General features: G+C 35.7%; 1 protein-coding gene across 1 annotated transcript in view; it reads right to left on the reverse strand.

Annotated features, from left to right (window-relative positions):
- KIF6 (kinesin family member 6) overlaps positions 1 to 24638 on the reverse strand; it is a 511996-nt gene that overhangs the window by 351593 nt on the left and 135765 nt on the right. The window contains exon 5 of the mRNA XM_044004953.1: positions 18825 to 18934. Coding sequence (XP_043860888.1) covers positions 18825 to 18934 — 110 coding nt within the window. The remainder of the gene's footprint in view (positions 1 to 18824; positions 18935 to 24638) is intronic.

Raw genomic sequence — 24638 nt, forward strand, 5'->3', positions numbered from 1 at the left:
AAAGAAAAGGTAGACCTTCACTTTGCTATGGCCAATCCCTCTAAATATAGGCTTGAGTCCATCCTCTCTCATTTTCTCTAGCTCATCATGCCCAGTAACATTCCCATTCTTTCTCTAACATTCAATTTCTTATTTATTGACTCCTTTCATGATACCTTCAATTATACCCATGATTCTTCAATATTTTTTTTTAGGGGCAGCTAGATGGCGCAGTGGATAGAGCACCGGCCCTGGAGTCAGGAGTACCTGAGTTCAAATCCGGCCTCAGACACTTAACAAGTACTAGCTGTGTGACCCTGGGCAAGTCACTTAACCCCAGTTGCCTCACTAAAAAAAAAAAAAAATTAAAAAAATATATTTTTTTAAAGAAACCTTCTTTTGATCCAACTACTGCTGTTAGCTATCATCCTATATCTCTCCCCAACTTCTTGGTTAAACTCTTCAAGAAAGCCATCCACACTAGGTTCTTCTATTTGCTCTCCTCTCACTCTCTTCTAAATCCTCTGCAATCTACTTCAGACCTCATCATTCAACTGAAAAGCCTCTTTGTAAGTTACCAATATAAGATCCCTTAATGACAAATCTAATGTGTTTTCTTGATTCTCGACCTTCTTGACCTCTCTGTAGCATTTGACAGTTAATCACTTTCTCTTCCAGGAGAAGAAGATGCCAAATGCTGGTACTTTTCCTTCATGACACCTAAATCTGCTCCTTCCATCTTCATTCCTGTGGTCATGGATTTAGTCTAGGGCCTATCATCTATCTTTCTTTTCAGTTAAGATTTCCTCATGGGACTCTCTGATTCCAACATTGTTCTCTTCTACCTTATCTTTAGTTCTACTTCCAAAGTTCAAAGTTACAGCCATGCCCACTTTTCTTCTAAAAGATGTTTTTGCAACTTCCTGCATGTTATATCTAAGATCTTCACTCTCTGCTTAAAATAAAAGTTCCAAATTAGAAAGCTACCATAGCCCGCAGCTCCCTATGGGAAAAAAATGCTTGATTTTCTTCAGAACTATCTAGAGAAGGCAATCTTTTCTACCAATTCATTAGAATCTTCAAAAAGATGACCTGCTTAAAACACTTAGAATGATATAGAATCAATGAAAGGCTACTATCAGGCATTAATTTTTTAAAAGCACAATTGTGCTTTTCATGTGCCAATCATCTATTTATGAGAAAAGTAGAGAATTTAGTAATAACTTCAAAAATTTTAACCATATTTTGGGAAAGAATATTACCTGGATTTTCATGTATGATTTATGGGTAGTTTTCAGAATTAATCATTGTAAGAAAATATAGATATAACCAGCCCATTTGTAGCCAATATGTCACTAATAATACAGTATTTTGCTAAGTTCTTTTCTTTTTTTCCATCTCCTTCAACAATAGCATTTAAGAATGGAAAAATGATTTGTTTAAATAAAAACAATTGGAAATTATTTATGTATTTTCAGTAAGTCTCCTAATTATGATAACTAAATGTTATTGAGTTTGAAAAGGTACTCAGAATCACAGTGTTCTAAATGATGTATTTGAAAAATTTACTGTCCCAGGGACTTTTTTTTCCTTCTTCAAGATCTCCCTCCACCCTCACAGGAGGCACATTCTTTTGAAGTATTTAAGAGTTAAAGGTTTGGTTCTATTATTGACCCCTGGGGACCTGAGGGGTTAGAATTCTTTCTAAATCCCAACACAATGAAAAAGTTAGTGACTTAAGGTAAAATAAGTGAAGTAATTTTGGAAAGAAAATCAAGGTTGAAAATATGTTCTGAGATCATTTGTTTAAAGGAAGAGAAAAGCAGCTTTTATCTTTCTCAGTTTTAAAAAATTCAACACAGCAATAAATGCTCTATTTCAGATTAAAGATACATCGAAACAATTTTCAGATGTTTATCACTAACACATTAAAGAAAACGAAAGTGATGGTAGTGACATATAATAAATGTCTTTCTCATCTTTCTTCCCTTATAATCAATCCATTAATCAATTAATGAATCAATCAAGATGTTCAAATAATTCAAATATTTAAAGATTCCAAATTGGAAAGCTACCATAGTCCTAACCTCCCTCACCATATCCCAGGCACTGGGTGTATAAAAACAAAAAATGAAACACTCCCAGAATGGAATAAGAATGAATGTAGAACATGGGAAACAGGTTGGTCATTCTATGATTCTTCTATTCTGGGATAGCTATAAATGGGTCACTGATTGAGAGTTTATTTATGGGAATGGTCTCAAACTTATGCTATGAGAAAAGTGCAAAATAAAAGTTATCTGGTTGAAGATGGTGAGGTGAGGGGAAGGGCCAGCTAAGCTACTAAATTTTTCTAAATCATACAGAGTATTCTTCCCTCCAGTAAAAGTATTTTTCTCCAGAGTGATTATTCTTCAACCATGTGCTAACATTGTATGAGCATGCCCCATTTAAAATGATTAATAATTTCATTTCGCAGTAACATTATTGTAAGGTCAAGGATCTTTTGTTATATAATCTAATTAGCCTATTACCTGTTTATCATAATTCCTATGGAGGTCACTATGCCTGTCATATTATTTCACTTAGCATCATGTTTTCTTGGAGACAATTAAAGACAAAATATCTATATTCTATTCACTTTCACTTGACTTTTTACTTCAATCAAAAGAAAGAATGAATTAATTAGCAGCAAGTGACCAAAGGCCAAGTTCAATCTGAATCTGGCCAGGGCAGCTAGGTGGAGCATTGGATAAAGCACTAGCCCTGGATTCAGGAGGACCTGAGTTCAAATCCAGCCTCAGACACTTACTTGACACTTACTAGCTGTGTGACCCTGGGCAAGTCACTTAACCCTCACTGCCCCACCAAAAAAAAAAAAAAAGAAAGAAAACAATCTGAATCTGGCTGTGATTTCAATACATTATATTTAAGTGTACAGGGGTCTGCTGTCTATATAGTGCATCTTCATCCCTTCATGTTTCTTCCTGTTTTCTCTGACCTTCCCTCTTTTCCACTACTCTGCTTCATGGACTTTCTAAAGTCTATAAGTGCTGAAGGGGACTTTATAAATCCTCTCATCTAACACTCTTATTTTATACATGATGAAACTGAGCCTCACAAGGTGACATGACTTTTTCTAGGAAGCAGCAGAGCAGGATTCCCAAATCAGGTCTTCTGAGTCCAGATCTAGTACTTCTTCACCATTATATGGACTAAACAAAGTGACTGCTGGTAGAGTTATCTGGCTACATTGCTGTTAGAATTATTTCTCATAGTTGAAGGGAATAAGGAAAATAAATTCAGGTTTGTACATCAGAGTGTCCACTTTGCTAAAATCTCCTTTCCCAACCCATAATCAATAGCTATTTCCTGTATCCTCAGCATTCCATATGTTCTGCTTGCTGAGGAAGAAACAGTGCACTTAGAGCATTTATTAGAATTCCTTGAACAAATATCTCATTCCCAAGATGGAAACCCCCCAAACTATTTATTTGGGCCTTTTTGAAAAGGCATGCAGTAGCTTTCCCTACAGAATGTTTCTAAAATGTTTAAATTTCAAGTAAAGAGACAGAGACACTGATAGTCTTAACTTGGATACCCAAGTGGAAAAGTTCTGCTAAGTATTCTTGGTCGGCATAATGACAGAGAAGAGGCGAGCTTTGTGTTTTCTCTGTAAACAGAGACTTTTTTTCCATTTGGCTAAGTAGCTGGAATTTGTAGGCTCCTTTTTAAATGACTGGAAGACGTATGAATGGGCAACGGCCAAGTTACTCTGTTAACTGAAGGTCTTCTGTGTAGAAGCAGAACTATCAAGGATAGAAGAATCCCTTAGAAGTTGAATCTTCCTTACTTCGAGAAAACTTGCCACTGGTCAGTAGAATGACTATGGTACTTCATATTACCCTTGCTGTTCATATTACAAAACACATGTATTTGCTGGCTTGATATAGGGTCATGGTGGTAGGGAGACAGACTAGTAAAGAACTGTTCTTTTCCATCTTCCTAAACTAAATGTTGAAAAAAATGGTTAACTTTTTTTTTTAACTATTAACTTTTTTTTTCTTCTTTTTTTGAAGGGCAATGAGGATTAAGTGACCTGCCCAGGGTCACATAGCTAGTAAGTGTCAAGTGTCTGAGGCCGGATTTGAACTCAGGTCCTCTTGAATCCAGGGCCAGTGCTGTATCCACTGAGCCACCTAGCTTCCCCTATTTACTTTCTTATTTATTTATTATTATTATTTTTGAAAGTGAGATTAAATTTTATTGATTAGTCACACGACTAATTCATGACAAATAATTAAACAGCAAGATACATACTACAGTTACTCTTCAAGACGGGAGTTTAGGTGCCTCTTCAAATTTCAAATTCGAATGTTGGGAATATATTCATGTATGCTTTACCATACATCTGCTTAAGCTTGAACAGTTCCCTGTCCAGATCTTTTTGGTATTCTGAACCTATATCAAGAAGTCCTCCAGCTGCCTGTCTCTTGGGTTTATATTCTCTAATTTTGTATACAAAGAGTTTTTGAACAGGATCAAGTTGCTTGTTAAATGCAATAGCCGTAATACCGTAACACTGTGGACCAAAAATATACTGAAGTTGTGAACTGAACAAGAGATAAATACCTGGAAAGCCTTTTAAGAGCCATGGTGATCCTGGCCTGACCGTTCAGTCCCAGTCACCTTGCAACCTGCGATTTACTTTCTTTGTGTGTGTGTGTGTGGGGGGGGCAATGAGGGTTAAGTGACTTGCCCAGGGTCACACAGCTCAGACTTTGTCTGAGGCCAGCTTTGAACTCAGGACCTCCTGAATCCTGGGACAATGCTCTATCCACTGCGCCACCTGGCTGCCCCGGCCCCCTGATTTACTTTCAATAAAAACAAAAGTTACCAAAACATAAAAACTTTAAACAGCACTCAGTTTAGGCCAGTTGTTTCTCAAATTCTATTTCATGAAACCCTGGTATTGAATTGGTAAGTAACTTTAGCTTTTATATTTCTTCTAACTAAATCTTCTAATTCTTACTACAATTCTTTTTTTTCCTGTTCTGGTTATCATAAGGAACTTAGTAAGATCCTGAAGCCACTCCACAATTGCAGAATTAATAGCATTACACATTACACAACCTATTGCTGACCAAAGAAAAAGTGAAATTGGGATATATAATAATAATTATAAAGTTGTTTAACTTAATTTATGCAGCAAGGCTCAAGGACATATGAAGAGACTCAAGAAAGGTGTTCAAATAATCTTTCATGACCCCAGGAAGCTCTTTCAATCCAATGAGCTACAAAAGCTATTTTTGTTTCCAAAAGACCTCAAAATGGATAGCTGTGGGCCATTATATGCTAATGAAGGGCATGCTCTAAACATGTACACTCATGAATTTTAGATGGATTTGTAAAGTCAGAGCCCCACTGTGGACCAACAATACATAATTCCTGTAGCTACCACATAAATACTTTTCTTACTTATTTTTATTTATTTGTTTTTTGTAATGACCATATCATGCTATCTCTGGGAATTAGCTCACATCTGCATGAATTTATCTCCACTTAAGATCATAGAGATTTAGAACTAGAAGGAACTTTAGAAATCATCTGCCCAACCTCTTTATTTTACAGAAGAAAATGAGCTCCACAGAGAATTTCAGTGACTTCCCCAGAGTTGAACAGTTGGTAAGCAGCAGAGCCAGGATCTCAACTGAGGTCATCTGACTTCAACTCCAGCACTCTTTCCTGTTTGCCAGTTTTCTTTTTCAAAACTATACTTAAGATATATTTTAAAGTTACCACAATTATTTTCAATGAGATCAACTTCCTGTAGTGTACAAACAAATTTCTCTAGCCCTTTCTCTTCCCATGAAATCTTTTAATTGTCAGAGAAGGCATATGACTTTTTTTTTAAGTTTGTTTTGTTTTGTTTTGCGGGGGCAATGAGGGTTAAGTGACTTGCCCAGGGTCACACAGCTACTAAGTGTCAAGTGTCTGAGGCCGGATTTGAACTCAGGTCCTCCTGAATCCAGGGCCAGTTCTTTATCCACTGTGCCACCTAGCTGCCCCCAGGCATATGACTTTCAAACAGATACTTTTAGTCAATATATCACATCATATGGACTGGACTAGATGATCACTAAAGTCCCTTCAAACTGTCAAATTCTGTAATTCTGTAATATTTTTCTCCATTTTTCTATATAACATCTCTATGTGTGCCTTGCCAAGCCCTGTAGTTGAACACAAGTAACTTAGTTTTATCACTTTTTTTCCTTGAATTATTTTTTCTTCATTTATTCCATTATAATAAATGATACCACCATGTTACTAGTACCCCCAGTGTTTGTTACAAAAATCTATTCTGTACCATATTATATAATACTTCATTCAATTTGTTATTCACTGTGGTTGCATTGAATTAATTTCATTTTCTTAGCTGTATCTTGAGGGCATAGCTTTAGTTATTTCTACATAGTGCCTAAGAATGTCATACAAAAAAAAACTTTATTAAGTATCTCTTGTGTGCCTAGTGCTTTCTGTAAACATCTTCCCACTCTAGGCCCTCTGACCACTTGCCTTCCAGATGATCCCTCCAGCTTCTCAGTGGCTTCTCAGTGTTTCCACCAGAGCAGTTTTCTCAAGGTTCTCCTCTTGTCTTTCAGGCTCAACAGCCCTTTTGCTGCAGTGGTATTTCTGGCTCCTGGCTCAGGGTATCAGACTAGGTAAATGACAGCTTCTTGGCATTGCCCATGGGCAACCTTTTCAGAGTTCTTTGTACACAATATTCCACCTCCCATCTTTCTGTCTTTGCATTGACTCGCCCCCATGGCCAGAATGCTGTACCCCATCCCCCAAATTCTCTCTTAGCTTCCTTGGTTTTCTTCAAGACTCACTCAAGTACTGCCTTGTGCAGGAAGTTTTTCTAGCACTCTCCATTCCACTCACTAGCTAGAAGGGCTTTCCCCTTTTAGACTGCCTTATACTTTGCATATATCTTGTATGAACCTAGTCATTTACAAGTTGTCTCCACAATGAGAATGAAGCTCCTTGGGAGCAGGACCTGTTTTGGTGGGGTTGGGGGCGGGGTTTCTTCCTCTGGATGCTTGGCACCTAGCACAGTGACTGATACATAAAAAGCACTTAATAAATGCTTTTTGACTCAATGACTAGGCCTTGGACAGTGAGGACAATCAGAAAGAACATGGACAGGAGGAAGAAGTGACTTTGGCTTGCCCAAATTTCCTCCCTTAGTTACTATTTAGACTATTTCTTGCTCTCTTGGACATTTATTGACAAAGCATGCAACAACATAAGTTTTGCCCTATAAATTTGTTCTTCGGTTGTTTTATCTCTGTGATAGTTTCCCAAATAGATGGAAAAATATTGGGAAATCAGAATTTACATCACTATAAAATCTACTCAGGGCTTTGTATGTGGTAGAATGAGGGATAGGTGTGGGACCCATGATTTCATTTGTATATAAAACTCTCAGATAATAAAATTGTTCCAACTAATGGCAACCAGTACCCTTCACTGCAACTAATGGTCGGTCCTAGAGAGTGACCTGAAGCACTGGGGGATTAAATAGCTTGGTCAGAATGTGTCAGAGGCAGGACTTGAATTAAAATATCCTTGGTTCCAAGGTCAGCTCTTTATCTGCTACACCATGTTTCTTCTCTTGCATATAGCAGGTATGTGGGAAATGTTAATAACTATATCAAACAGTTTTGATGGGCTTTTTAAACATATTTTTTTCCTGAGGATTTCTAGGAGTCTTTGTGTCCTTATGTTCATGAATAAAATGATCAAATTACTTTAGAACTACTCACTAACCCAATATCAGATTCTTTCTGTCTTGGGGAGGGGGGAGGAAAGGGAGGGTGGGAGAAAAAATTGGAACTAAATGTTGAAAACTCTACTTATATGTAACTGGAAAATAATAAAATACTTAAAAAAAGAACTACTCACAAACTACATGTTGCTTTAACTAATAAGTAATATACAATCTCTACATATTGATATTTTAGACTTATGTATGTTTTTTTCTTTTTAAAAAGATGTTTTCTTTGAATACCAAAAGAAGAGATGTAGGGGCAGCTAGGTGGCACAGTGGATAGAGCACCGGCCCTGGAGTCAGGAGGACCTGATTTCAAATCCGGCCTCAGACACTTAACACTTACTGGCTGTGTGACCCTGGGCAAGTCACTTAACCCCAATTGCCTCACAAAAAAAAAAAAAAAGAATAGATGTAAAGATGGAGTTAAAACTTCTCTATCCCTTTTCAGCATTGGTATCTAAATTAGGTAAGAATGTATCTTAACCAATCAAATGACCTTTGAATCTGGAATGATGCAAATCGAGAGATGCAAAAATTCATCACCTTTGACTCAGAAGTTCTATTAATGGGCTTATACTCAAAGGAGGCCATTGATAAGAAGAAAGGCCCCACCAAAATATTTCTTGTAACAATTCTTGTGATAGACAAGAATTGGAAACAAAGTAGAAGCCCATTAATTGGGGATACATAAACCGGGGTAAACGAATGCAAAGGAATATTAATATGCCATGAAGAATGATGAATGTGATAAATACAGAGAGGAATGGAAAGATCTACTATATAGCTTAAGATCTTCACAGGGGATAATTTGGAAGATGATATGACATTCTGTTCAACTAGCCAAAATACTGCATAGAGTTGCATTGATATGGTATGAAAAAAGAAAAAGAAAATCAAATAGAGAATTTGCTGTGCCCAAAGATTGTGTGGTATTAAATCAATATAAAACCTTACATCAGACTGAAAATTTATTAATTGATGATCAGACTAAAAATGGATGAAGTGATACAAAATCAAGTAAAGAAAGCCAAGAAAACAGTGTACATGATGACTATAACAAAGTACATGGAAAGAAATACGCAGACACACACACAAATCAAAAGTGAACTTTGAAAAAGTATAAAGAACAATGGGGCATCAGGAGGACTTGAGTTCAAATCCGGCCTCAGACACTTGACACTAGCTGTATAACCCTGGGCAAGTCACTTAACCCTCATTGTCTTTTTTTCTTTTTTAAAGTATAAAGAACAACTGTGGCTCAAAAAATGATATATAAGACACTTCCATTCCACCCCTTTGCAGAGTAGGAGGTCCACAAGTGTTGCATATTGCACATATTTTTAGACTTTTTCAACATATTAATCATTTATGCTGATTTCCCCCTTTTTTGTCCTTAATGTTACTATTTGTTATATGGACTTTCTTTCTGGGGCGGGGGGGGGGAGAGAAAGGAAGGTATACTGAGGAAACTATGATGATATAAAAAAGCAAAAGTTATCAATAAAACTTATTTTACCAAACAAAAAAGACCTTTAAATGTGACAATGTCTTTTAAAGCCATCTGAAAAAAGTGAAATGATGACAGAGAGAAAGTTTGCTCCAATAGACTGGTAAACTTGGTCATGCTTCTAGGAATCATCTATTAATTACGAAACTAACTGAGAGAGGAGGGCTTTTCTAGAAATGGGAGCATGCATCTTTCCAGCACATTTCTGAAAAGGAACGACCTGGAGGGGAAGAAGAGGCCTCAGCTTTGGCTTTATCCTTGAGCATATTTCTTTCCCCTTTCCCCTTTTGACTAGTGTAGAACTTTCCAGCTTTTAAGGGTTCAGAGAATGTTGGATTTTCCATCTTCCCATCAGTATCCTAAAAAGATTCCGTGGGTCAGCTGCTGACAGTCTACACATCGTCTAGAGTCAAGAAGAGACTAGGTGCATCACCCTACAAAGAGCCCAGCAAAGGGACTACAGCATCCTAAGAGGAACTTCTTAAGTACTACATGAATGGGAGAAAAGTAATTCCAGCAACCAAGAACTATGAGTTACCTCTTTGGCACACTTCTTTTTGAAGTTTGAACCCACTTTTTTCCTAGAATCTATATGTATTTGAGGGAGTGTGCTTCATGGACTTTGTGGGAAATATTTTGTACAAATTGTTCTTAATGTACTACCTTAGTAAATTCCCCTTTCCAAAAGCTACTTAAAGGAGAAGCTACATGGTGCAGTGGATAAAGCACTGGCCCTGGATTCAGGAGGACCTGAGTTCAAATCCAGTCTCAGACACTAGACACTAGCTGTGTGACCCTGGGCAAGTCACTTAACCCCTATTGCCCTGGAAAAAAATACAAAAACAAAAAAAAGCTACTTATATCTGCCATACTAAATTGATCCTTATAAACATCGGAAGGAAGAACACCAGTAGGGGCTTAAGCCTATGGCACTGGAGATCACCCCGAGGGGTGCTCTTATAACCCCAAGGGGGAGATGGCACCAGCCTGGTTCTTGAACTCACCTGTGAGAATAGGAATTGGAATGAGCATTCTCAGAGCTTGCATGGGCTACGTACATAAAAACACATGACAATTATTATCGCTAGCTAATGAGCTAATGAAAGGAATCTATTTCAATATATACCCTGTAAAATGCACTTATTCCTCAGTATCAAAGATCCAGTGACACTGTCTTTCTTGTCATTCCTTTTATAGGACTGCCATATCCTGACCCTGACCCTTTACCAGTACCTGTTCCCTATCCTATTTCTGGAATGCTCTCTTGCCTCACTTCTGGCTTCCCTGGATTCTTTCAAAATTCAGATCAAACTCCACCTTCAGGAGCTCCCTCCATCCCTCAATCCTTATATAGAATTCTATTGCCTTCCCTGAGATTACCTTTCATTTGCACTCTATCTATCTTGCATGTACAGTTTTTGCATGTTGTCTCACCCACTCAAATGTGAGCTTCTCAAAGAAAAAAAAACACAATGTTTTCCCCTTTCTTTGTATCTACAGTGCTTAGTGTAGTGCCGGGCAAATAGCAAGCACTTAAAGAATCCTTACTGTCTGAATGATGGAAGGAGAAAACTGTGTTTGCTTTTATACAAAGTATCAGCAAAGGATGAATAGGCATAATGTCCAATATTTTATGTCACTGGGAGCATGAAGTCTGAAGACCCAGAAACACGTGGATTTCAAATAAAGGAGTAGAGTATGGCTCACTGAAAATACTGTTGATTCTTCCTCCCTTTTTTTTCCAGCAACACATAAGAGAATCAGGAGAGGGCACAGTAGATGTGAATGTGGGTTAATACTCCAAGGGCTACAAAGCAGCATGACATTTCCAACAAATTTCCAATTTTCAGGGAAATATAATAGTGTCCAAATTTCCTTCCTTCCTATATTGTAGAATCAATCAGGGATAGAAGTGTGTTGGGAGGGCAAAGTATAATGGCAGTAACAACAGAAGTGAAGAGTTCCAGCAAAATAGGCCCCAAGTCTTACAAGATCTCTTGGGATGCTACAAAGAGTTCATTAGCTTTTACTTGGAAACACAAAAACTGAGTTTAGACATTTAACAAGAGAACAGGTAGCTTTCACTTTTGGTAATACATTTTAGTTAAAAGCAAAGTACAAAAACAATCAATATAGTAATGCAGCAATATAGAGTTTAATCACACCCCTAAGGATGCTGTTAGGATGATCTTTGGAATCTGAAAAGCTTTGTATACTACCTTCAAAAAGAGATTAGGTACTAAGTCTGTGATATAATAAGGTGACTATTTTCTTCAGAGCCAAGATGAGCATTATGAGACATACTTAGATTCAAACTGCAAAATTTTTATATAGCATGTGACATAGTTAGAAAAAAATTCCATCCTCAAATTAAATTGCTAAATACAGAAAGCATCATTACAAACATTATATGTATGTGTATGTATTATGTAAATATATAAGGTCTAATATTTATATAGAAGTTTAGGATATTCATAACGAGCTCAGACAGAAGTATGTGTGTTTATATATATACATGTGTGTATATATATATACAGTTTGTAATATATATTATATGTGCTTGCAAATGTGTGACCTTATAGATCTGTGTATGCATATATGTGGAGAGAGGTGGAAGGAAGAAAAGGAGGGAAGGAGAGTAGAGGGAAGGAGGAAGGAAGGAAGAAAGGGAAGGAGAAAGGGTGGTAGGGAGATGGAAGTCATACTCTATAAGATTCATCATCCAGTATTTCCTAGCTCATGTCATTTGCATGGGGGTGGGAGGACATGGTGGCAGCTAAAGTATTAGATATAACTCCAGTAGACTTAAGTCTAGAATAATACCAGACCACTATAAAAAACAAATTAGCTCACTCTTGGCCACATAACAAATAGACACATTTAAACATTCATTAGCTGAAAGGATGACATTGTCTTTAGCTTTTGTTGACAAAGTTTAATTAAAATTACAGTATGGTATATGAATCAGGGTAGTGTGATTCCCTTTTGCCAAGATTCATAGGTGTCACTATTTCTTCTCAGGTCCTTCCATTGGGCATAAATTTCTCTCTAGTGAAATCTCTTGGCTCCACCCATCTGGTTTGATTTGACTTTTCTTTTAGTCTCCTTCTTACTTTCATTTAAAATTTTTGCATAGATAATTCATTAGAGAAATTGGTCTACAGTTTTATTTCTCTGTTTTGACTTTCCCTAGTTTAGTTATGAAGACCAAATTTGTATCAAAAAAGGAATTTTGTAGAATGTCTTTATCTACTTTTTTTTTTTGCAGGGCAATGAGGGTTAAGTGACTTGCCCAGGGTCACACAGCAAGTAAGTGTCAAGTGTCTGCGGCTAAATTTGAACTCAGGTCCTCCTGTATCCAGGGCCAGTGCTCTATCTACTGCACCACCTAGCTGCCCCCTTTATCTATTTTTTTAAAAAAGTTTATGTAGTATTTAAATTAATTATTCTTGAAATGTTTGGTAGACTTTTTAGCATCTTTCTATGATACAAATATGTTCTTGATATCTAAAACAAGGAGACAAACCAGAGAAAGGAAAGAATAGACCAATATCCCTAGTGGAACATTAATTCAAAAACTTAAATAAAATATTAGTAAGTAGGCTAAAATAACATATTAGAAAGATTATATACTATATAATATTATTATACTATATACTATTCATTACACATTACATAGTACACTATGAAACTGTGTTTGTACCAGGAATGTGGTACTGATTCAACATAAGGAACACTATATAATGTACCATATTAATATCTAAATAATTAATGATTATATCAATACATTTATTATATCAATAATTATGATTATATCAAGAAATGCTAAAAAAAAGCTTCCAATAAAATCCAACATTCATTCCTATTAGAAACTCTAGAAATCATAAGAATAAAAGGAAACTTTATTAACATAGTTAATAGTATTTATACAACTCCAAGGTCAAACATTATATAAAATAGAGAAAAGTTAAAGGCCTTACCCATAACATCTGACATAAAGCTAGGATATCTCTTATTACCACTATTGTTTAACACAGTGCTAAAACTATTAACCAGAGCAATGAGACAAGAAAAAGAAATTGAATAAACATAGACAAAGAGAAAACAAAATTACCATTTTTTGCAGCAAATAATGGTATACTCAGAGAAACCTCGGGAATAAATGAACATTATTTGAAATAATAACTTCAGCAAAGCTGCAGGATACATGATAAATCCACACAAATATTCAGCATTCCTACATAGAACCAACAAAATTCAGTAAAAAGAGCCAAAAAGAGAAATTCCATTCCAAATAACTACTGAAGATATAAACTACTTGGGAGTGTATCTTCCAAAATTCAACTAGGGACTATATGAATTTAACTATAAAACACTCTGTGAAGAAATAAACACAAACCTAAATAATTGGAAGCACATTAATTGTTCATAGGTAGATGGAGCAAGTATTTAAAAAAAGTGACAATACTGCCTAAATTAATTTACTTGTTCGGTGCTATACCAACCAAATTCCCAAAAGAATATTTTATAGCACTAGAAAAAATAGTCATATGAAGGAGCAAAAGGTCAAGAATCTCAAGTGTAATAATGAAAAACAAATGGAAAAGGAGGTCTATCAGTACCAGATCTCAACTTTTACTACAAAGCTGTAATCATTAAAACAATTTGGTACTAATTTTAAAAAAAAAGAGGTTGATCACTGGAACAGATTAGGTATACAACATACAGGAGCAAGCAAATAGAGTAATAGGAAGATTTTTTGATAAATCCGAAGTTTCAATTACTTGGGGGGAAAGTCTATCGATGAAAACTAATGGAAAAAACAAATACCAAGATAAGTTCCAAGTGGTTATGTGGCCTAAATATAAAAAGTTACATCATAAAAAAATTAGAGGAACAAGGAAGAAATTAAATTTCTGATTTATGAATAGGGGAAGAGTTCTTAACTATACAAGTAATAGGATCATACAAAATAAAATGGACAATCTTGATTATATGAAATTTAAAAGTTTTGCATAAATAAATCCAATGTGTAAATTAGAAGGGCAGCAGGTAAACAAAAAATATAATCTTTTCAGCAAGCTTTTTTTCTGATAAAGGTCTCATATTCAAGATATATAAGAAGCTATTAATGATAATGATGATAACAACAATAATAATAGCTAGCATTTAGATAGTGCCTATTATATGTCAGGTACTATATTAAGAGCTTTAGAAGTATTATCTTGTTTGAGCCTCTCCACAACCATGGGAGGTAGGTGGTACTATTATCCCCATTTTAGAAATAAGGAAACTAAGGCAAACAGGTTAGGTGACTTGTTCAAGGTCACAAAGGTAGTAGGAGTTTAAGTCTGAATTTGCACTCAAGTTGTCCTGATTCCAGGTTCAGTACTCTATCTTTTGTGCTACCTGATTCAAATCTATAAGACCAAGAGTTATCCCCAAATAGGCAAATAGATATCCATATCAAATGATATGGACGGGAAGTTCACAAATGAATAAATCCAAATTATCAGCAATCATATAAAAGAATGTTCTAAGTCACTAATCATTAGAGAAATGCAAAGTAAATCCATCCAGAATGTATCTAACAAACTCCCTTATCTTTATCTAATTTCTTGAAGTAGAAGATCAGCAAGGCCCAAAGTAACAGCTGATCTCTTCAAAGTCATTAATCACAGAACCACTGACTTGAGATTTTGAAGGTGCCTTAGGAATCACTTGATCCAGGAGAGTCGGTCTAAGAGAACTGAAGAGGCCTGCTCAAGGCCATATAGCCAGTGGATAGCAGAACCGGCAGTAGAACCCAGGACTCCTCATTCTCTATCCAGTGTTGTCTCCATACACAACACATTCCATCTTTTGCATACATAATTCTTTGCACATATTATCCTCCATGGCTTCAATAGTCTCCTTTCTCACCTCACCTCCCTCTGCCCCCTAGCACTTAGTAAAATCCCTATCTACTTTCAAGGCCTGTCCTATCCTTCCAGTTATAAGTACCCACTTTTCTAGAAAAAAATTGCTTTGTATATATTCCTACTCATTTATTTGTGTTAATACTATTTCTCCCTCCTCTCAATTCCCCTAAAGAATGTAAATTCTTTGAATGAAGGGACTGATTAGTTTTTGGCTTCATATCTGCCGCACAGTACTTGCACTTGATATTTATTTTTCCCTTCGGACTAGACATGTGATTTCATAAGTATAGGGAATTTCAGGTGAGGAAATTCTCTCCACCAATGCAAACTGACAACTTTTTTGCAATTCAGAATGTTAGAGAATTACCTGGTGGCACTGAGAGTTTATGTGATAGAGGAAAGACTTGAACCCAGGTCTTTCTGACACTGAGAGCAGTTCTCATTCCACTATTTCACACTGCCTGCCTAGAATACAGCAGATGCCTAATATATGATTGCTGAATGAATGAATATACACCATAGTCATTCTTTGTCATTTCTCATTCCTTATTTGATAAGTAGTATTTGATACAGCTATATTTGATAAAAATGAATTAGGCAGAATCACAGAACTATAGAATCCGAGTTGAAAGGTACTTCACCTTAAATTTCCTCTGGAGTAGGGGTGCTTAACTTTTTTGTGTGTATCATGGGATGCTCCAATAGTCTCATGAAGCTTATGAACCAATTCTCAGAATTGTTTTTAAATAATCAAAGCAAAATGCTAAATTTCATTTATCGTTAAAAAATGAAGACGTATTTTTCCCCTTTTAAATTATAGACAGGGAAGCTAGGTTACACAGTGGATAAAGCACCAGCCCTGGATTCAGGAGGACCTGAATTCAAATCCGGCCTCAGACACTTGACACTTACTAGCTGTGCGACCCTGGGCAAGTCACTTATCCCTCACTGCCCTGAAAAAAAAAAAAAAGAAATTATAGACTATCTGAAATCTGGACCCCGGGTGAAGAATCACAGTTCTAAAAGCCTGCCTAACATGCTCTTTCTTGAAATGCTTGACTCCTTTGATTGGCAAAGGATTCTCCTGGTTTTTCTCCTACTCTTCCATCTTGGTCTTTCATTTATTCTACTGCCTATCTACAGATAACTACAAAACTGAGTCCTTAAAAATCTTCTTCTCTTCTCTTACACTCATAAAACTTAGCCACTCTCATGGTTTCCTCACCCTTTTCCTAACAACACTCAAATATATACTAATAAATGCTCGTTGACTGACTCCAGTCTAGATCCAAACTCCAGTCCCACACTTGCAGGTGTTTCTAGGTCACCATCACTATGAATGTTACATATATAAAACCAAATTATTCACTGTCAACAAATTTTCAAAAATATCTTCTTTTCTGACAATTGTGTAATGATTCTGTTCCCCAAGATCAAAATCAAAGATTTTACTCTTTGGTTCATCTTTAACTCTTCACTCTCTTTTATTTCCTAAAGTCAAACAGCCAGCAAGTCCTATTAATTTTTCCAATGTAGCATCTGTTAAATGAATGCCCTCCATTTTTTTCCCAGTAGGGCAACCTGATGGAAGCAATCATCCCATATTTGGATTATTGAAATAGCTGCCTATCTAGTGATCCTGCCTTCAGTTTCTCTTCACTACAGTCTATTCTAAATAAAGATTAAATTTCTTTCAATATTGCTGTCAGCATGTCACTCCTTTGTTTAAAAACCTACAATTACTTCCCATTTCATATTGGATCAAATACAAATATCATAACCTGACATTCAGTACTTTCCATAAAATGGAATGACTTTGCCTAACCTATTTCCCACTCCGCCTAAAAAAAAAAAAAACCCACAAAACCATCTCCCTTTTATAATCAATATGATACATCATTATTGATGGTGTTGTTTGTCCTTCATTCTTGAAGATGACCATGACATTGGGGAGGTGATAACTAACATGACTTGCAGTGAATTGGATTTAAGTGAAGTAGGGCTGTGCAAAGTCACCAGCCTCACTCTCCTCCGGAGTTATTTGGGCCTAGTGGCAAGATATATATCAGGCTGACTAGACATGGATCTGGATGCAGTGGGAGACCCTGGCCTTTTTAAGACCTTTCCCAGGGATCAGTTTGTGAGGCAATGCCCATTCAATGATTAAGGGTGGGTAAGAAATAAGGCAAAGAATGGTCTCTTTTACCTATTTTAAATAGATCGATAGATCAATAAATCAATAGATCGATAGATAGATAGATAGATAGATAGACAGACAGACAGACTGACTGAACAGTACGTTGGTCGATTGATAGATACATGTGTGAGGGGAAGAGTTTCTGGCTAAAAAAACAGACAATTGTTATTTACACTTACTCTGAGATATCAAGAGCCCAAAGAATAATGGTCAAAAGAGGCTTGGGCTGGGACCTATAATAGATTATATATGCACACACATACATAGACACAAAACACTTTATAGTTACAAAACATATGATATTTAATCCAATGTGATCCTCACAACAACTCTGTAAGGTAGTACAAGTATTCTACCAGTTTTTTTTTATAGACGTGAGATTCAAAGAAGTAACTTTATTAAGGCCACATGGTACATGTAGAAAGAAGAATGAAATAGAATATTCTATCTCCAAATACAGCCCTTTTTTAACCTATATCATACTATTTTTCTTATTCAAAGAATATTTATGAAGATAGTGTGAGAAACAGTTTCCTTTCTCATTCCTCCTCACTGAATGAGAAAATTAAAGTGGTAACTGACAGAGGATTACCATATACACACATATACATACATGTATATATACATGTGCATTTATACATATATGCTATATGTGTATATATAGATATACTTTTGTAATACTCAGTAAGGAAGGCTATTACAAAAATAGGTCAGATTCTCAGGTTCTTCTGGGCTACTTTTTTGGGCTATTTTTAATAAATTAAAATACTATGTTAAAGTAATTTGAAACATTAACAATGAACATATAACTGGTTTGTGCATAAACTAAAATAAGTGACTTAAAGATCTATGTTTATATGTTTATCCTTATGGGTAATATTATTCCAAAACTGAGATTCTTCAGGCAGATCTGAAGCATTTGTTTACTCTTTCAGTGTATAACAGTTAAATAATTAGTGAAAATTCCACCATCTGATTTTCAATTCTAGAATAGATTTTTGGCAAAGCCTCTTTTTTTCATATTTTCTTAGAGTTTCCCAAAGGCTAATCAGGATACTTTATTGAGGAAAAAGGTAAAAAACAGAAAAGAAATTTCTTGTAGAAACATCTTTAAAAAACACTGTCATGTCAGCATCCAAAAGAAAACATCTTGCTCTTCTCTCTTGAATGGAATCCAGAAGAGCTTTTCCAAAGAAATCAGTTTTGAGTATGTTGTTCTCTCATGACTACTGTCCATTTATCATTACTGAAAACCCCCTGCTAACTAGTATTAGTTAATTAAGTTTGGAACTATGAACTTATAAAGTTTCAAAGAAAACAATGCAACTGAACATCTGAAAGTAATTTTTTTTCCCCCTGATTCTTTGTTGTTTGGCTACTCACGGCAAATCTTCCAAACTGGAGGCTTCATGTCTTGGATCCAACAGATCATAACCACATTCATTGTAGATTTCCAAATAGGAAATGTGGGTTGTATACATTTTTCTGCTGTCCTGATTGGAAAAGGAAAATAATGTAAAGGGCTATAAATAGCAATTCAACTTTCAGGGAGATTGACAAATTTATCAGCACAGCTTCCTCACTGCCTTGTTCTCTCTCTCTCTCTCTCTCTCTCTCTCTCTCTCTCTCTCTCTCTCTCTCTCTCTCTCTCTCTCTCTCCCTCCCTCCCTCCCTCTCAGCATGGTTTACATTTTAAATTCGTGACACTTTCAAGTTTCCAGTTACCATATGTATAACTTTTTTTTTTTAATGACCAACACCAATGATTACCAGCAACTTTAGTCTATTCTTTATTGTTTCCATATATACATAAAAAAGTCAATATACAATTAGGAAGAGCCAACTTAGTTGAACTGCAGAATTGTATAAAGACACCATTTTTTCAACTTTCTACACTAAAAAGGTTACTATAAAGAAATAAACGTATACATTGTGAAATATAAAAAAACCCCACAAATCATTACTCTTATTAAAAAAATCTAGTAGCAAAATGCTTCCATCTTTTCTAAAATGCATGCTTAATTTACAGATAGCTAGTATTCTTTTATGCAATATACCCTACAATGGCTTATTTCAGAAGCATGCTTCAGGTCGTAAGATTTAATACTTAACTTACTTAATTTATAGAATGGTTGAACATAATATGGCCTACTGAGGTCATCAGAACCATTGGACCATTTTGCTTGTCTTTAAGTGGCAGATCAAGGACCTCTAGTTACTGATATCAGAGAGGCAAAGTACCCTGGTTTAATGCTGATGCCAAAATATTGGCATTAGTGCTTTTTTGGGGTTGCAAAGAATTGAAAATTATGGGAATGGGGGGCAGCTAGATGGCACAGTGGATAAAGCACTAGCCCTAAATTCAGGAGGACCTGAGTTCAAATCCGGCCTCAGACACTTGACACTAGCTGTGTGACCCTGGGCAAGTCACTTAACCCTCATTGCTTATGCATAAAAAAGAATATTTCTGTGTCATGTGGGTTTGTACGGAAGATGTATAGTAACTTGGTAAATCTGCTTAAGATGAACTTCTTGAAATAGATTATAACTAGTCCCTTTCTAATATTAGTAGATTAAACTTTGTGGCCCATGGCCTTGGGTAGGCTAGTCACAAGACTCAAGGAGAGAAGACTTAGAGAGGGTATAGGGTATGGAATAGAAAGAATGCACAGTGATGGCCTGGGAATTAGGAGACCTTGAGTTTTAATTTCATTAACCAAACGACTTTGGTTATAACTCTTCATCTATTTAAATCTTAGTTTTCTCAACTGTTAAATAAAGGAGGTAAGGAAGGGAAATTTAAATTTAATTGAACAAGCATTTATTCAGTGATAGCTATATGCAGAGTACTATGTTAGGACCTAGGGACATGAAGAAAAGCCATCTTTTTGGGCACAGAATAGGAAAGTAAGTACATGAAAATTTGAAGAAGAAAAGAGAAGAAATAGGAATTATCTATTATCTACATTTAAAACTCTATGATTCTAAATACTCCCTATCCAATAGTGAGACTACACAGATAACCTACCAGTCACCAAGTCAAAATGATCAGCAATCAATTAGGGTAACTTTTACAAGGAAAACTAGAATGCTTTAACAAAGCTGAGGAGGAGGATTAACTCACTGTGTTGTAGAGTTAGGATGCAACGTTATCTTGGCAGCTTGGGACACTGGCCTGAATTTAATAAAGTCAGACTTAATGAGGATAAATGTAAAGCCTTATACTCAGTTAACAAAATGATTTCACAAGTACATAACTGTAGTGTTTAGAAGGAAGTGTGTCCAGAAAAAGAAATGGGGGATATAGGGGACTGAATGATCAGAAGAAATCAATAGTATGATAGAAAAGTCAAAAAAGTTAAGATTGAAGTTAGACTGCATTAAAACAATTACAGCCACCAGAAACAAGACGATATGGCTACTCTATTTTGGCTTGGTTAATCAATAATCAATAAACACTTATTAAGCATATACTATGCAAGATGTTAGGCAATAGGGCTTAAAGATTAACCTGAATATGTCTCTGCTCTCAAGGAGCTTATATTCTATAATTAAAGACATGCACCCAAATGAGTGTATACAAAATAAGTAACATAGGATGGAATGGGGGAAGCACTAGGAGTTAGAAAGAATCAAGAATGTCCTTGTGGTCAGACTACAGGTGGATTATGTATTTAGTTCTCGGTAATGCAGTTTAGAAAGGACATTCATAATTTGGAAAATGTCTTCAAGAGGATGACCGAGATGACGAAGAGCTTTAAGTCTATGCTAAATGAAGAAAATTCAAAGAACTGGGCATTATTAGCCTAGAAAAAAGAAGACCAGGGAAGCAGGATATTTGTCTTCAAGTATTTGTAGGGCTGTTGAAGAAGTGCTTGACTTATTCTCACTCATTCTGTCTGGTCCTAGAGGGCAGAATAAGGATTAATGGGTGGAAATCACAGAAAGGCAAATTTTAGCTTGATGTCATGCAAAACTTGATAACCAATAGAGCTATTCCAAAGCTGATGGGGCTGCCTTTGAAGGTAGCAGGTTCTCTTTCATTGAAGATCTTCGGGTAGAGTCTGGGTACCCAATTGTCAGATATATTGGAGAGGGGATTCTTTTGGGGCTGTGAGTTAGGCTTGGTGGCATCTGGGTTCCTTTTCAATGCTGAAATTATAGGTTTTTGTGATTCTATTATAAAATAACAAGGCTTCATCGCTAACTTTTGTTTAAAGGAAGTGTGAATATAGAGGTACTTAATGCAAGCCAGAAATGAATGACTACAACTCCACCAAGAAAATTTTCTCAAAAAAGGAACTCCTATTCTTGGTTAATGTGTCTGCTAAACTGGTTATCTGACCTACTGATGGGGCCTTAAGATCATCTAAGTTGATGAAAACAAAACTTTCAGCTTGACCCATTTCAACACTTAATTCGGTAGTAAAAAAAATAATGTCACTATGATGATAATAATCCAAATTTATATTTTCCTCCCAACAACCCCAAGGTAATTAGTAGATATGTTATTGCCTTCTTTTTACAAATAAGGAAACAAACAAAAAAAAGAACCGAGGAGTATAGATGCTAAATGAACCATACTATTTCTTTTGTTTTTGATGCTGTTGTTTTTTTTTCTATTTTGAGGTTTTCCATCATTGCTCTTATTTTTTCTCTTATAACATGACTAATGCAGAAATAGGATTAATGTTATTATGTGTGTATATATATATATATATATATACATATATATATATATATATATATATATATATAAAACCTATATCAGATTACCTGCTGTCTAGGGGAGGGGGGGAGGGAGGGGAGGGAGGGAGAAAAATCTGAAATTGTAAAGCTTGTATAAACAAAGGTTGAGAACTATCTTTACATGTAACGGAAAAAAAATAAAATACTTTATTAATTAAAAAAAACAAATAAGGAAACAAACTCAAAGAGGTGAAATGACTTCCTTTGGTTCATACAACTTATAAAATTTAATTCCAAGTGCAGCTTTATCTAGGAAAAAGTTCACAGCTAAATAATAAATATTAGGAGACTGTAAAAGTTAAGTAGACTCTCTTTAGTTTTAGTCCTATCTAAAGTAGGGAAAAGAGAAGACATATCTGTACATGCATGCATATCCATATCATCTATATCTATATCTTCCTCTCCTCCCAACCACAGATTTCCATGAAGGTTCAAAGGATAGAACCTGCTGATGAGACCTCTTCCTAAACCTCATGATGAGGAATTTAATAGGTCAATGTTAAAAGAGGAAAAGGAAAGAAGAGGAACGAACATTTAAAAAATAATACTCTAATTATACTTTAATCTCAGGTAAACAAATAAAGTTCTCTTTTTTTTTCTAAATCCTTTTTTTTAAAAGAACAGCTCTAAAGTCTCAGGAAAATGATGGCTCCACCAGCTTTTTTCATTTTCTGGATTTTTACTGGAATGCACACTGAAGAAACATTAGTATTTTCTATGTGGTGAGCTACCTTTTCTTATTACTTTTCTCTCAATATTCAGAATTGCCAGACTGTAATATAACCCACATGTTTCCTGTAGACTGAATTTTTTCTTTCTTCCAAATAAGTTTGAACTTCAGAATACTCAAAATAATGAACAATAATTTCCAAAACAAATTAAATCAATTTTTTTTTCCTTCATAGTCACTGAAAATATGTTTACCACTCACAGTCATAGGAATGGATTTCAGGTTTGATGTGTGTTCTTTTAGTTATTTGCTCAACTTGAATAATAACTTTGATCATAATGATGATAAAGCACTTTAAAGTTTGTAAAGTCCTTTTCTCACAACTTTGTGGCAGTACAGTTTTTTTTTCCTTGGTCCAGAACTGTGATTTCAATGGTATGGTAAACTCTCCTTGAAAAATTCCCACTACAAATAGAGACTAAAAACTTCCTAAAAGTTTTCTGCGGCAATAAGATATTAGATGACTTCCCCAAGGTCACATGAGTATGTGGATTTGAAACTGAACCCTAAACAATACACCAGGATTCCTCTACTAGTGCAATTATTTCTATTTTATAGATGAACAAACATGCTCTGAGAGGTTAAGTATAATGGCTATAATCATAGAAGTAGTAAGTATTTGAGTAGGGATATGAAGGTAAGCCAGCTGATTCCAAGTCTATAAAAATTAATATGGGTTAATGTAAAGTTCTATGCTTGGGTCTAAATATCAATTTCCTAAGTATAGAATAGGGAGGCATGTCTGGATAGCAGTTTGTGCAAAAAACAAAACAAAACAAAAACTGGGGCATTTTAGTGGACTTCTATATGAATATAGCTCAACATTATGATATAGCAAACACCCACAAAAATAGAGAATACTATTTTAGTTTTTACTAAGAAAAGCAGAATAGTTAAGATATAGGACTACTTACTCTTCCTTATTCAAAACAAAAGGGAACGAATAATGTTATAAGAGGTCTTTTCAATTCTTGGGTTTGATGATTTTTTAATTGCATGAAACAAGACAAAGTTAACTGCTGCAATGATTTTGAAGGGTCCTAACTGTTTCTCTTACCTTGGACAGGGTTAATCAGACCATTCATGGGTAGGCAGGCATATTTGTAAAAGGGAAAGTTTCTGCATATAGGCCACAACAAATAAATTTTTAAAAATTATAGAAGATAGTGGAGGAAAGGCCGAGACTCACCTAAGCTCTCCCCCAAACTGCTCCAAATACCTTTAAAATATCATAAGACAATTCCTGGAGGAGCAGAACCCACAAAATGACAGGACAAAATAATTCTCCCACCACAACAACTTAGAAGGTCAGCAGAAAAGGTCTGTTGTACTAGGGAGAAAGTCAAGCACAGTCCATCACAGGTTACTCCAGGGCAGACAGGCCCCAGAAAACCAGGAGCAGGTCTTGAGAACCACTGAATTAGCAGCTACAGAGACTGCTCCTGGAATTCTAAGCCTATAGATGGTAAGGGAGCTGAACAACTGATCAGCAAGAGATTACAGGGTTCTCTTTGCTAGCACTGAGGAAGAACTGTGTTGCTTTGCCCATCCAGCTTGTAGTCCTGGGTGGCAGCTCCAGGGCAGAGAGAAGTAATACCAGAGTTTGCAGCCTGATTGCACAGGCCAGGAGAGTAACAAACACATCTCTCCTTAGCTCATATCACCTCGGAAAAACTGAAAATTTAGAGGTCCTTAGAAGTATCTCTGAAAAGAGCTGC

Source organism: Dromiciops gliroides, chromosome 4 (assembly GCF_019393635.1).
Source record: "Dromiciops gliroides isolate mDroGli1 chromosome 4, mDroGli1.pri, whole genome shotgun sequence".
Classification (NCBI taxonomy): Eukaryota; Metazoa; Chordata; class Mammalia; order Microbiotheria; family Microbiotheriidae; genus Dromiciops; species Dromiciops gliroides.